This window comes from Balaenoptera ricei, chromosome 16, assembly GCF_028023285.1.
Source record: "Balaenoptera ricei isolate mBalRic1 chromosome 16, mBalRic1.hap2, whole genome shotgun sequence".
Taxonomy (NCBI): domain Eukaryota; kingdom Metazoa; phylum Chordata; class Mammalia; order Artiodactyla; family Balaenopteridae; genus Balaenoptera; species Balaenoptera ricei.
The window spans coordinates 16,861,999-16,877,412 of NC_082654.1; the positions used below are offsets into that span (position 1 = coordinate 16,861,999).

The following is a 15,414-nucleotide window of genomic DNA, read 5'->3' on the forward strand; positions in this document are numbered from 1 at the left end:
CCCAGTGTTGTCTACGCTTGGCATGTACTAGCAACGCAACAATCTTCAAGATAATTTGATAATGTGTCAAATCAGTAAGCAGAGCAAATAAAAATATTGCAATGTCTTAAACTCTCATAATTTGTGATCGAATGCAATCTAAATGCAGATGGCAAGCATTTAGAGGTAGAAAACTACAACCCAAATTTGCATACCCCAATAGAAACAGCATGTAGATTTGTAAAAAATGATACAATCCAAGTCATTGTGTAATCTTTTCCCATTTCTATGGACTTTGGAAAGGGATTACCTGAATGAAGAAGAGTTTGGGTTTCTCTAACAGGGTTTTGCATCGATCCCCCCTAAAATGGGCTGTCAAGTCCTTTATTGTTGTCTTGCCATCTGTTCCATAAATTAAATTTTCTTCTCCGTGGCTTAGTAAGATGCAGGCAAAGCAGGCTGAATTTCTGTGGTCCTCTTCAGAAGCTGCAAGTGATTTAAACATTGAAAAGTTAAAACCTAAGTCCTGTGGGACCTCAGAGGTAGTATTCCCTTCCAGCCTGGCAGCTGTTACTGACAGAGAGTGACGGGCAGATGGTGCAGGAGCCCCCACTGGAGAGAAGTTAGAGAGAGGGAGAATTCTAGAATTCTCACTCAGTCTGAAACCAGAACGAGGCTGCCTCATGAGGAAGAGAACCCCAAGGGTAGGAGGGCTTCAGGCAGCAGCTGGGAGACAGCATATGGGGTTGCTGAAGGGTGTGGCCTTTGTTAGGTCCGTGACACTGGGTGAGTTACTCAACCATTTTGTGCCTTGGTTTCCTTGTCTGTAAAATGGAGATAACAGTACTCATTAAATGAGTTGATATTTGTAAAGCAGACCACAAGAGTATTGGGCAAGTATTTGTTAAAGAAAATAAAACATACTAAGTGAAACAAGCCACTTAGTAAAGGAAAAATACTCTACGATTCCATGTATATGAGGCTCCTAGAGCAATCAGGTTCACAAAGGCAGAAAACAGAATGGTGGTTGCCAGGGGTTGCGGGGATGGGGAAATGCAGCGTTAGTGTTTAATGGGGACAGAGTTTCAGTTATGCAAGATGAAAAGAGTTCTTCTGGAGACGGGTGGTGATGGCTGCCAAACGATGTGAATGTACTCACTGCCACTGAACTGTACACTTAAAAGTCGTTAAGATGGTAACTTTTATGTTATGTGTAGTTTACCACAATTTAAAAAGTAAAAAATAAGATTACAAAAAAAAAAAAAAAGAAAGAAAGGAAGAAAATGCTAGGTTGGCTGTCAATTTAGGATACTGAGGAGAGGAACCATAAATAATGTAATGGGTTGGCTCAGCTTGATTTCATCTAAGGTTCTGTGGTTCTAACTAACTAGCTAGCTAACTAACTAATTACTATAACCTATCCTTTCTTCTTCTCTTCTCTTCATCAATGATAAGGGAAGAATAAGATTTAGAATTTCTTAATTCCCTGGAGGTCCAGTGGTTAGGACTCCACACTCTCACTGCCAAGGGCCCGGGTTCAATCCCTGGTTGGGGAGTTAAAATCCCACAAGTTGTGCGGTGTGAGCAAAAGGAAAAAAAAAAAAGTAGTAAAGAATTTCTTGAGCACCTACTGCGGGCAGACAGTGATCTAGGTACTTTGCCAGAGTTATCTTATTTAATCCCTACAAGAGCCGCTTGAAGTAGGCCTCGTTTATCTTTATTTCACTGATAAAAAAAATGGAATCTCGGAGAGGTCCTAGCACTTTGTCCTGTCAAGAAAAATCACCATGTTGCTATTTTGACAGGACAATATATGAGAATTCTGTGATCCTGACATGCCCTGGACACGGGTGGAATAACTCACTTTTCATAAGAAACTACAATTGGGACAAGCCCTTACATCTGTAGAGGCCATTACCCTTCTCAAATCACATTCACAATCTTTCCCTCAGCTAATGCTAACTGCAGCCCCAAGAAGCAGGGGGAGCTGGTATCATGATCCGCATTTCAGGAAAGCAAAAAACCAAGAAGGCACAGATGCCTTGCCTAGCTCGCCCAGCTGCTAGAACTTGGACTAGACCCCAAATTTGTACTCTTGACTTCCAGTCTGCTCTACCATGTGGCCTACTAGGGTACAGAAGGTGGGCTCTTAAGATTCCTGTTTGAAGAAATAAGGAAAAGATGCCTAGGTCTTAAAAATATAAGAGAGGGTACTTAAGAGAGAGTGTTATGGGGGGGGGGTCTTTTTTGTTTAGCTGCACAGCTAAGAAAAGCAGCGCTGATTGGAATTGTGTGCCTACCCTCTGCCCGTGGGTCACCATCTAATGAGTTGGGAGGCCATTACTTTCAATCATTTGCCCTAAATGCGAGAATATCCTAGGTGGCTTCCACTAGATGGTGTGGGGTAATAGAAAACCTAATTGTTCTGGAATCGGAAGACCAAGGCTTGAGTTTTGGTTCTGCCCCTACTAACTATGCCTTCAGTATGGCCTTTGTCCTCTCTAAAGCTCTGTCCCTATATTCATGAAACGGGCATGATAATATTGTTGGCCAACATGCAGGGGTTGTGTTAAAGATCTAAAGAAACAATTTTGTGAACATGTCATATAAAAAATAAGGTGTTGCGTATGGGGTTATTCTTCTCTCTCTGCCACCAGGGAAAAGTTTATACTTAAACTCTGTTCTGGACAGAAAGGTAGATTTGTTACTTCCCTAGGAATTAGCGTTTTGAAATTGAGACCATTCTGTAGATACAGAACCTATTTCTCTTGCTGTGATGTGAGCTGCTTTCATCTTTTTAGGGGGAGATCTAAGTTTCCAGAGAGACAGGTGCCCCAGAGACAGGTATGGAGTCACCCAGAGGAAGGAAGGGCTTCCCACGCTGAGACATTTCCCTCCTGCATGTGAAGGTGTCTTCCCCAGACCAGGAGGGGAGCAGGAAGAAGACTGAAGGAAGAAAGGGAGGAGTGCACCTTTTTTCAGCAGATCTTGCATCCTGGCACAAGAGCAGTCATTATAGACGGTCACATCAAAACCCAGGCTTCGGAAGCACTTGAAAAGAGCCTCAGCATCTTTGTCTGTTCCGTTGCGGACATCCATTCCTGTGGGAATCAAGCACCGAGTCCACGATGAGTGCCACGTGCTGGCACCATCAGGCCAGGTGCTCCGGTGTAAATGCTGCCAAGGTCACAATTTAGATGAGCGACTGAAATAAGAAGCAAACTCAAAGGAGAGGGTAACTCAGCCCACCCACAAAAGGTGAGCCTCGTCATGGTGACTCTCAGGCCCAGTCAGCCCAAACAGCCCACCTTGATCCTCAGCCAAATCCCACATGTGGTCCAAATATTACATCCGCTAATGCACATGATGGGACTCTCAGACTGAAAGTTCCCAGTTTCCCCGCATCCCTCTCTCCTGGACACTCGAATACCACCTGCGGAGGGGCTGTCTGCCACAGTAGGTGGGCACAGTGTCTTCCTGATGAATATCTGATACAAGTCTGAATGCAAGCTGAAGAAACTGGAAGGGAACAGGAGAGGTTAGCCCATGCCCAGAGCACCCACCTGTCACTCTGTCGAAGTTCTTGTTGTTTATGATGATGCATTTGCCCACCTTCTCAAAATTCATGTTATACTGATATGTAGGCACTCGGTCCCGGGGGTTCTTGGCCGATTTCCCTGAGTCATTTTTCTTCTTCTTACTGGGGAAATACAAAGCCAGTCAGGGGCTGTGGAAGATGTTTGGACAGGAATGACCACTTGTTTTTACTACTAGCATAAAAGGGGTGCCCAAGATTGCTGCAATGTCTGTGAAAAAGAAAAAGAGCTGGGGTGGACAGTTGGTTCTGTTTAATTGTCATGTTGAAAATGAACAGGATCTCCTGCTTAATTTCATTAGATGCTACAGAAATGCAAACTGAAATCATAATGCGATACCAGTACATTTCTCAGAATGGCTTCATTGTCTTGGTGACCACGTTCGGCACCTGGAATTATTATACGTTACTGGGGGAGCCCCCTTTGTACATCCCTCTGTGGAAAACTGGCAGAACCTACTAAAACTGAACTTAAACATATCCTATGACAGAGCTATTCCCCTCCTGGGTATATAGCTCAAAGGAGAGCAGACGTTTACCTAACGACAGAGCCACACATGTGCACAGCAGTACTATTTAAACAGCCCCAAACAGGAAATAATCCAAATGTCCATTTACAGTAGAATGGATAAATTGTGGAATATTCATGCAATGCAATACTATAGACAGGCAGACCTCAGAGATATTGTGGGTTCTGCAATAAGCAAATAACCCAATAAAGCAAGTCAGATGATCTTTTTGGTTTCCCAGTGCATATAAAAGTTATGTTTACACCATACTGTAGTCTATTAAGTGTGTAATATGTCTAAAAAAACAATGTAGGTATATCTTTATTAAAAAATACTTCATTGCTAAAAAATGCTAGCCATCATCTGACAACACAGGGTTGTCACAAGCCTTCAATTTGTAAAAAAACACATTATCTGTGACGCACAGTGAAGTGAGTGCAATAAAATATATGCCTACAATAATGAGAGTGAACAAACCATGACAACACAGAGCCGCACGGATGCATCTTAGACAGGTAACGCTGAGTGAAAGAACACATACACAAAAGGGTACATAAGTGTGTGCACTTCTCTATGTAGATGTTATAATTTAATTAACATTGACATTAAAAGGGGAAAAAAGGAACAGCAACTTAAACAAGAAAGTAGGCCCCTTCCGATCTCCAGACACTGACTGTCCAGTTTTTTAAGAGTCAGGCACACAGGCACTGAGACTGAAATCTGCGGCATCGTTGACAGGGTAGAGGAAAAAAATGTCAAATGTCAGCGGGGAGCTGCCTTGCTAGTCGACCGTCTGAATGTAAGCTCCGTGAGAGAAGAGATTTTTTAATCTCTTTTGAAAAATTGCAGAATCCCCAACACCTAGAACAACACCTGGCATATGAGTTGCTCAATATTTGTTATAAACTACAGACCAATAGCCCTAATAAATACAGATGCAAAAATCCTTGATGAAATATCAGCAAGCCAATCCAGCAACCTATAAATAGGGTAACACACCATGACCAAGTGTGATTGATCCCAGGAACACAAGGTTGGTTTAACATCCAAAAATCAACCAATGTAATCCATTGTATGACTAGAATAAAGGACAAAAACCACATGATCAACTCAATTGGTGCAAAAAAGCATTTGACAAAATCCAACACCCTGCTATGATAAAAATGCTCACTAAACTAGGATTACAATGGAACTAACTCAGCCTGCAAAGGGCATGTATGAAAAACCCACTGCTAATATCATACTTGATGAAATAAAATTTATATTTTAAGGTGGGACAAGAAAAAATTAAACATAAAATTCTCTGTGTTTGTTTGGGCCTCCTCCCTCCCTCCCTAATGTGCAGTTTACCTCTGCACTACATGTTAACCAGAACTCCTCAAAGACAGGAGTGCCCGCTCAACTGTAACGATCAATATTTCTTCTTTCTTCGGATGCTAGCAATGTAACTTCTTAAAATGGCATTCTTTCCCAGTTCTGTAGGGGGTCATGGTGACTTGCTGCTGGCTTTGTATGTGCTTATCTGGACTATGTAACTTTGGTGAACTTTATGTGAATTATCAGTATGTCATTTTGATGGACGATCCTATGTCTCGAAAATGAATATGACTGTGCCTTTGACTTCTAACAGGTGGAACAGTTCTCAGAGCCTTCTGAGAATATGCTTCCTGGGTTATAACCCTCGGTTTGGCTCGAATAAAATTCCCGTTTTCTTCTTGACTTGATAGTTAATTGAATTTTCATCGACATACTTAATGATGAAAGGCTGAATGCTTCCTGCCCTAAGATCAGGAACAAGTCAAATATGTCCACTCTTGCCACTTCCTACTAAATACTGTATGAGAGGTTTTAGTCAGGCAATGAAGTTAAAAACTGTCATTTGAATGAATGAATCAGGTTTTATTTGCTCATTTTGCAGACATGGAAACTGAGGTCCACAGAGAGGCAGGGGGTTGTCCAAGGTCACCCAGCTAGTGATCGGCAAGGTGGGACCATCCGCCCAGGCCTCCTCCTTCATGTCAGTGTTCCAGAGCCTTATGCTCTTGAGTATCTGTTAGAATGATTTGTCCACCATCCCCCCAAAGCTTCCTCAAAAGTTGGAAGAAGTAAAGTGAGAGTGAAAACTGAGCTTGTTCCCTGATGAATGTGGGTCCAAGGGTATTTTACTCTGAGTTTTCATTGAATGTTATCTGAGTTTCTCAGAATCTCTGAAAGGACGTGGCCTTTCCCCTTTCTCCTCCTACTTTGGTCCAGATTACAGGTTAGCTATGTTAAGTCGAAACTTCAGATTCCATATTGCTGTTTTCAACCTCAACATGACTTTATCCTCCACTTTTATAAGGCCAAATTTCTTCCGTCGTATCATTTTATTTCTAAAAGAGAAATGCCCTCAGTCTGGTCTCCTACCTTCTAAAGTCTCCCCTCTCAAAACATAGGCAGAACATTCTATGACATAAATCACAGCAAGGTCCTTTTTGACCCACTTCCTAGAGAAATGGAAATAAAAACAAAAATAAACAAATGGGACCTAATGAAACTTAAAAGCTTTTGCACAGCAAAGGAAACCATAAACAAGACGAGAAGACAACCCTCAGAATGGGAGAAAATATTTGCAAATGAAGCAACTGACAAAGGATTAATCTCCAAAATTTACAAGCAGCTCATGCAGCTCAATATCAAAAAAACAAACAACCCAATCCAAAAATGGGCAGAAGACCTAAATAGACATTTCTCCAAAGAAGGTATACAGATTGCCAACAAACACATGAAAGAATGCTCAACATCATTAATCATTAGAGAAATGCAAATCAAAACTACAATGAGGTATCACCTCACACCAGTCAGAATGGCCATCATCAAAAAAATCTAGAAACAATAAATGCTGGAGAGGGTGTGGAGAAAAGGGAACCCTCTTGCACTGTTGGTGGGAATGTAAATTGATACAGCCACTATGGAGAACAGTATGGAGGTTCCTTAAAAAACTAAAAATAGAACTACCATATGACCCAGCAATCCCACTACTGGGCATATATCCTGAGAAAACCATAATTCAAAAAGAGTCATGTACCACAATGTTCATTGCAGCTCTATTTACAATAGCCAGGACATGGAAGCAACCTAAATGTCCATCGACAGATGAATGGATAAAGAAGATGTGGCATATATATACAATGGAATATTACTCAGCCATAAAAAGAAACAAAATTGAGTTATTTGCAGTGAGGTGGATGGACCTAGAGTCTGTCATACGGAGTGAAGTAAGTCAGAAAGAGAAAAACACTCTGTCATACAGAGTGAGGTAAGTCAGAAAGATGTCGGTCTTCAACTGACATCTCTGAGGTAGGTGGAGGGGGCATAATCACACCCATTTTATAGGTAATAATAACAACAATTAGCGTTTGTCAGGGCTTATTATGGGCTGGGATCTTGAAAAAATTCTCACCTGCATTTTGTCATTGGCTCCTGAGAGGACTTTAGCTAATTTAAGCCTACTCGAAGACCCTAACAAGAGGAGCATTACGTCTGGCAGGCTGGAGGTCAAGTTTATGCCCTTTATGAGAGAAAATTTCACTTCTGTCTTCTGCAATACAGACTATTTTAAAACAAACTGTACAATGATATCCAAATTATAAACAAGCTGTGATTTTTTTAGGCTGCCATAAGCCAAACTACACCAGTGAGCATTTTTTATAAGAAAAACAGGCTCAGATATAACTTACACAAAAAAGAAAAGGACTCTGTTTCTATCAGAATAGAATTTGGAAAACTAACTGCTTAAAAAAAAGGAACACAAAAGTGTGTATATAAAGATATACACACTTTAAAGAAAACACTTTCCATGGTTATAAAAAATACCTTAAAAAGGAATATGAAATGTGATTCTTATCCCCAGTAAATATCTCAAGGGAGATAAGGACAATTTCCCTTTCTTATCCTTCCCCTAAACTGAATTCTCATTTTTCAAAATGAACTTAATATCTGCTTCTTCTTTCTGGATTTGAGTCAGTCCATATTAATTTTTCCTTCTAACTCAAATAGCTTTTTGTTAAACTCAGGTCTTCCCACACCAAAGATGTGTATCAGAGAGTGAATATCAACTTGATCCCATTGAGCTCATCTTCCTAAGAGGCACTGGCTTTGGGAAAACTCCATCTGTAGCTTAAGTCTGGGGAAGCAAACCCTGATGATTAGCTTAAAGCATGTAACGAGAGACAAACAAGAGGAAGAAATGATTGTCGAGAAGTCACCAGGGGAAAGGAGCCAGGAAAAAACCAGGTGGACTAAAGTCTATTGCCTATGGATAGATTCCACAAGTAAAAGAGTCCAAGAGACTAGAGTCTACCACCTACTAGATGTGAGGCTTTGGGGTCCCTTCTCCTGGGGATTATCTATCTCCCTTTCACCCCATTTTCCCTCTTGTGGGAGCAATGCCATCTCTTCCACTTTGCCAGCTGCTGTTGCCAGGCTGCTGCAGAGACAACATTAAGTACAGCCTCACATATAGGAAGGGGGCTGATTCCTGAGAGGGGCTTACGTTAGGGAGCCCCAGTAGCTGATTCCGCAGGAACACAGGGCAATCACTTTGCTTGAGTCTTTCTTTTGTGTGTGACACCTAATACTATTTGGAAACACTTTTGGACTGACAAGTTCTCTTCCATTTTTTCCCCCTGGGGTTCCCACGTCCAGTTTTGAACCTTAATAGCAGGCCTCAATGAAAAGACCTGGTTGGCGGACCTAAGTTTATTCAGTTGCCACTCACTCCCATAATAACCAGCAGGGCAAGTATCAAGATCTAATTCGGCCTCTACTTCCTAGCTGGACTGTAAAAGGGAGGGTCTTGAATCTAAAACACACAGTATTGTTAAAATCATGAGGAAGCTCTCCCTATCCTGATGTGGGATGATTTGTAATAAGCAGTGTTAAGGGTGGAACAAAACAAAGGGGCAAAACAATGAGAACAGTGTGCTACGTGTCAGGAAAAATTCGTATCTTGCTTGTATTTGCATAAACAGACTCTTGCAGGATGATATAAAGGATAAATCCATGGATTCTGGGGCTGGACTGCCTGGGTTTGAAACCCTGCCCCACCACAGAGCTGAATGATCGTGGGCAAGTTACGTATTAACCTCTCTGGGCTTCAGCTTCCTCATTTGTAAAAAGGACAAAATTATAGCATCTGCCTCAGAGCTCGTAAAGAAGTTAATATTCACAAAGCACTTAGAACAATGTGCGGCATGTAGTAAGTTGTACTGAATAAATAAACATCATTATTATTACTCATGTTATTTATTAAATAGCATCAAAAGTGGTTACCTGTGTTCTGGAGCCCAGAGCAGGACAGCAGGAAGGAGAAAGAATTTTGACCGTATATCTCTTTTTCTATCTATGAATAAGTTAACTACTCAAAAGATTAAAATAAAAATTATTATTTAATAGTTAAAAATCACTTGCTGCAAGTGGATTTCAAGACCTGTTTTGAAAATTACTTTTTGGATTTTTTGGATTCATACTTTTTTGTGCGAATTGTTGAAAGGCGTCCCTGGACACCCCATTTTTCTGGTTTCCACTGTGATTTTACCCCTCTCCCTAGCCTTCTTCCTCTACGTGTCAATAGTAACAACAATAATAAATAAAGTTCTAATAAGTACCACTTTTTGAACACTTACCGCTTTACATATATTATCTCATGTAATCTTTACAACAACTCTGTGAGACATTAACTCCATATCTCATAGAAAAAGATTACATTAGCTTGTCCAAGATCACAAAGCTAGGCAGGGGTAGTGTCCAGGTTTATTCTGAGGTCTGACACCAAGTCCCTTTCCCAGGATTTCTCTGTTAAAATTCAGATTCCCAGGCCTCGCCCTAGACCCAGGGGATCAGAGCCAGGCCCGGGTATTGTCCTGGAGACGCTCATATCCTCTGAAGCCTGAGGGCCTCAGCACCAGCCTGTGTGCCCACTGCCTGGGCCTGCTTGGCCCTCACCTTTCACTGCACTCTCCACTCTTGTTTCAAGCCCCTTCGTTACTTCCAGAGCCCATGGAAGCAGAGGTCCCTGCGGGCTAGTCCCTCTTCCTCCCGGGCAGGGTACAGAGTACCAGCTCGTCCCACCCTATCAAACACCGCTCTCTATATGGCTGCAGCCTTTGGGCCCCTTAGCTCTTGGCTAGAAAGTCAAATGAGATATGCCTCGAGGAGTACAGCCTGTGGAAGGCGGCCCTGGGCAGCAGCGTGGTTATATTTAGGGTCATGTGTGGGATTTATGGCTCTCCACGAAACCCGCAAGGTCTCCCAGAGGTGACAGCCGAGCTGAACATTAAACTGAAATTAACAGCACAACCAAAACGCTTCCAGGAAATGCCACGTTGCAAGCAATGCCATCCTTATTCTCCCTTGTTTGCACAATGTTTGGGTGAGTCCCCAGCACCGCCTTGGTGGCCCTGTAACTCACTATCAGCACAGTCGGGGGAGGTGAGCTCTGTGACCGAAGTGCTAGCAGCTCATAAAGAGTTACTGTTTGTTTGGAGATCAATGGTCAGAGCCAAGCAGATCATCAGATAAACAACTGCTGTTGGACAGAAGCAAGGCCCTCAAGGGCTCCAAAGAGATGGTGCTCATTAATCAGCCAACTACAGAGAGATGGCAGTGGTCTGATCCACAGCTCAGCACCGCAGGTTCTCCAGGGGTGGGCGCCGGGGTGGGAATGAACAGGGTGATAAGAAGCTTTCAAGGATCCAGATTAGAAACTTCTTCAGCTGGCGATCCTCCCCCAAAGACAAGATTTTCTAAAAGTGGCTGTTCTTGTCATCCTGGGTTCATTTGGCCTTTTCTGCAGAAGACGCTAGCACACGTGAGAACTGCCGTTACACAGACCCCAACAGGTGGGCACCCGCACTTCGTTCAAATTCGGATCAGTGGAAACCAGCCTTTCTCCTGAATCTGACAAACGGTACAAATGGTGGAGGAACCACGTAAGATAGTCCCTAAGTCACCAGGAACAAGTATCACTGATATATTTTAAAAATTTATTTTATTGAAGTATAGTTGATTTACAATGTTGTGTTAATTTCTGCTGTACAGGAAAGTGATTCAGTTACACATATATAAATATATACATTCTTTTTCATGTTCTTTTCCATTATGGTTTCATCAAAGGATATTGAATACAGTTCCCTGTGCTATACAGTAGGACCTTGTTGTTTCATTAATATTTTTTAATAGGGTTTTATGCTTTACAAAGTATGTTAATAACCATTACCCCCATTTGTTCTGCAAAGTACAAACGAAAGGTATGGGAAGATGTAACAAATAAAGGCTGGCCAGGGCATTTTTAAAGCCAGATTCTATCACTTCCCATTGTACCCTCGCTAGGACCCATTTTGTTCCCTCCCTTTGCTAATTTTGTGCTGATAAACTCAGTCTTTAACTTGACTTTTTTACATTCTGAACACATTGGCCAAGATTACTACACTGAGGAGAAACACAGGATTCTGGTTTTGGAACCTGCTGTTAAGTGCAAGGCTATGATAAACCAGACCAGTGAATTAAAAGGTCCAAATCCTCTTAAAAGCTCATGTGTTATATACAATTGGCTGCAGATTTTAAAACAACAAATCTGGCCACGAAATCACTGTGCTTGGTTAGGGCTGGACAAGCAAGGTCACAACAACCACAAAAGCCTGGTAGAAAGACTGACTTAGGAAGTGCATTCAAGTGTGCACTCAAATACAATGAGCAGTTAATTTACACAAGCAGGTTGGCTAACTGTGGTGCTTCCTAACCATCCTTCATGTTTGCTGGTGTTGTATTTCCTCGCTCATATGCGCAAGGACCACTATCTTCATTTCCCAGATATGTTTTGGTAAGCTCAAATCTCTGCTAGGAACACAGATAATACCAGCATTGATTATCAGGAAGGACCGAGATTATCCTAACTTCTCAGGTCGAGAGCCATTTTTTGGAACCTCAGATTTCGCAGCCATTTCAGCAAAATCAAGAGGCAAAGAATTACCACCAAGCTCTGATAGTTATTTATATAGAAAGACTTCCTTGAACAGTCTACAGTAACACATACCAGAAAACATTATAAGATAAAAATACTGTACCTACTATACAAAGAAGTGAAAAGCCTCAGAAAGTGCAGGAAAAATTTTTACAATCCACTCTGGGTACAAGTATAATTTTCCCCATCACCAGAGTGAATAAATACAGGTTTTATCTTCTTACAGATCCCCCAGGCTGCTCGAAACGTGAATTACACCTTTCTATATTTGGAAGGGAATATAAGCACGCAAACTGGCTCCTATTTATTTTCTAAAGTGTCTCCATGAATTGGATTCCCAGTAGCTCTGTCTGTTTGCAGACATTCATCAGCATGAAAGTAAACACACCACCAGGCACACATTTCCCCAGGGCTGCTTCATTCGGAACTAGAGCTCTGGTTTTCGTAGCTGCTTTGTCTAAATATTTTTGGGATGATTCATTCATGGTTTCAGGATTTCAGTAGAGGGCATTCCCAGCAGTCCTGACATACCAAGGCACAGAACAAGACCGAGAGGAAGGGACAGAGTGAAGGTGGTACCTCATGTCTCCATCTGAAAGCAACCCCCTCTGCATCAGAACTAGGCTTCGCCCTGCGATGACCGGCAGCGAGTTTCCTTCTTCTCTGAAATAATAAAAACTCAACATGCTCGGAGCACAGCAGGGGCAGAAGATTGGCACAGTCCGCCCGGCCCTGAAGGCCTGTGACTGAATCAGCAGTGAACTGCACGCTGGAGTTTTCCACAGGACCATTCACACTGGGGCTGGGAAAGTCACACTGGCCTCCCCCTTCTCTGCTGACCGGCAGAAATGCCCAGGCTCCACGCGGCTGCATGCTCCCCACTCCAGGACAGCTCCCTAGAGAAAAAGCGACTTCCTAGGAACTTGGGGTCCCATGGGAAAAAACCCACATTTCCACAAAGATGCAGCCAGTAGCACCATCTCTGAGAGGGAAAAACTGGAAACAATGGGGAAGTGGCTAAGCAGGGGACAGAGTATCAGGAGAATAAAATACTACACAGCTATTTAAAGTGATGAGCACGCAGATGTGGGCAACCCACCGAAGTGCCAAATCTACAAAAGGTGGCAAAACAGCACACATAGGAAGTGCAAAGTATGTAAAGTTATATGTGAGTGAGCAAAAATAGGAAGTGAGTTTGTGCTGAATCAGAGAGTTCAAATTCATTAGGTTATTTTTTTCCTTTTAAAGGTCCTCAAGGTAGTAATATAAGAATAAAATAAAAGACCATAGAGGCATACCAAATACTTTAATTTTCAAGTGAGGCATATAAACATTTTTCAAGGGTCTTGGATAAAGCGAATGACTCAGGAGTTACCACACTTTCCCATTTCACCCCTCCAAATGCAATGAGGAAGAGGTGGATGCATAAAAACCAAAATTATTAAGCAATGCTTTTCTCAATTTCCTGGTTCAAGGTCACAGTTAATGAAAGGTGTGGAGCTGATGAAGGGGAGTTATAACACCTGCACTCCTGGGAAACCTCCTAATCACTTGCCATCCTCAGGTTTGTGAAGGAGAAAAAACTGGCTCCGTATATTCTTCTCTGAAACTCAATTTGCAAAAGTACATTTACACTGGGAAACAAAGTCAGTTTAAAATAGGCTAAGGAGAAGAATTATCAGCCTCCAGGTTTCCAACTTCCCCCTTAGAAAAAGAACAGAGACCTCTGGCAATAAAAATTGACAAATGACTCAAAGAAAAAAATCATTCGGGGGGAAATAAAGGACTGAATTCTCTTTAAATAGTCTAGAATGAAGTGGGAGACACAGTGGTGTCTGTACTGTGGCTGCAAGCTCCAGAACTGCGAACAGCTCACACACTTCAGTCTTGATTCTTACACAACCACTTCATCTGTCTTCTTCACTTTCAGCTGAGCAGTATACAAACTCACCCTATCAGATGCAGGCCAGACAGAAAGCCCCAAGCACCAGCAAGCTTGGGCTTTGAACGTGCAAGGCCATAATGCACATTTCTTATTTGTGATTATGAGCTCCCTTGAGAAGCAACGGGGCTTATTTTCATAGTACTCTTCTATTACTGGACTTAATTCTACACTAATGGTGTTTTAAAAGTTCTATCACTATGGAAACCTGACATTTACCTCCCTTCCTCACTTTTTCTGTTAATTTTAGAGCTTATTTTTTCCCCTCTAGAAAAGCAATAATCTAAAATAACTAGAGGTATTCTACACACGTAGAAGTCATGGCTTCAAAGATTTAGACCCCGTGACCATGGTTCAGAGGTGTGGCTCGCTGCTCCTGAAATGCGCACGTGGCCCTCTTTATCAGAAACCCCGTCGCTAGCCCTGTTGAAATGCTGTCTGTATACCATCTCTCAGCTGAAGTGAAGCAGAAAGGGAGCAGTTTCAATGAAGAATTAAATTTGCTGACCCACTTGGGTGGAAGAAAAAAACCACCCCGCTGGTGGATTAATATGGTTGAATAGCTAGATGCCACTGCACCTGTGGGTGGCACTTGGTTGAATAGCTAGATGCCACTGCACTTGTGGGTGGCACTTGATGTAAGGGGCGGGGGGGAAAATGGACCCCAAATTAGACCTGGGTCTTGGTCCTGTTGGGTGACTATGGATAGAGGACTTTACCTCTCTGGCCTTCACTTTCTTTGATCGTTGCACAGAAGGGGAACTGGATAAATTACCTTTCAAGGAGTCTTCCGGTTTGAAATTATGATTCTATGATTTCTCCCTTATCAGGTAATTTAATTCTCACAAACAACCCAGTGGATAGGTATTCATATCCCTATCATGCAAATGAGGGGACTGAGGCTCAGAAAGGTCAAAACACCTGCTCTAGTTGTTCAACTAAAGAGTGGGACTCAGGGCCAGGATCTGAACCTAGGTTGTCCAACTCCACACCAGCACTGCTGTCATTTTAAGTGGTATCATGACTACTTCAAATATGGCATTAAATCTTTATTACTCTCTATATAAAAAGTTGGGAGACAGGCATCCAGTATTCTGGAGTCTGAATCTGAAGGCTTCCTTTATTGAAAAGTAAACTGCCTGGGTATGTTTTAACGTTCTTTTTCTTTTTAGGGGGCTCAGACCTGGCCTCTGCTTTTGCTTAATTAGGGACATAGTCCTTGGGATGAGTTGAGGTCTGCTTTCTTTGTTCTTTTCTCCAATTCCAAAGCATTGCTTCTTCTGAAACACTTCCCCTACCAGCCTCCAAATGAACAGGCAGGCCACCTGGATCTTTCTTATAATTACACAAATAACACTTTTTTTAAAAAAAATAGGGACCTGTTTAC

At 42.1% G+C, this 15,414-nt stretch overlaps 1 protein-coding gene across 2 annotated transcripts in view; it reads right to left on the reverse strand.

Moving 5' to 3' along the window:
• Positions 1–15,414, reverse strand: part of CASP7 (caspase 7) — a 30,846-nt gene that overhangs the window by 3,782 nt on the left and 11,650 nt on the right. For both annotated transcript variants that reach the window (XM_059900179.1, XM_059900180.1), the window contains exons 4-6: positions 3,543–3,679; positions 2,952–3,080; positions 290–465 (exon numbers count right to left, since the gene is read on the reverse strand). In XM_059900179.1, coding sequence (XP_059756162.1) covers positions 290–465; positions 2,952–3,080; positions 3,543–3,679 — 442 coding nt within the window. The remainder of the gene's footprint in view (positions 1–289; positions 466–2,951; positions 3,081–3,542; positions 3,680–15,414) is intronic.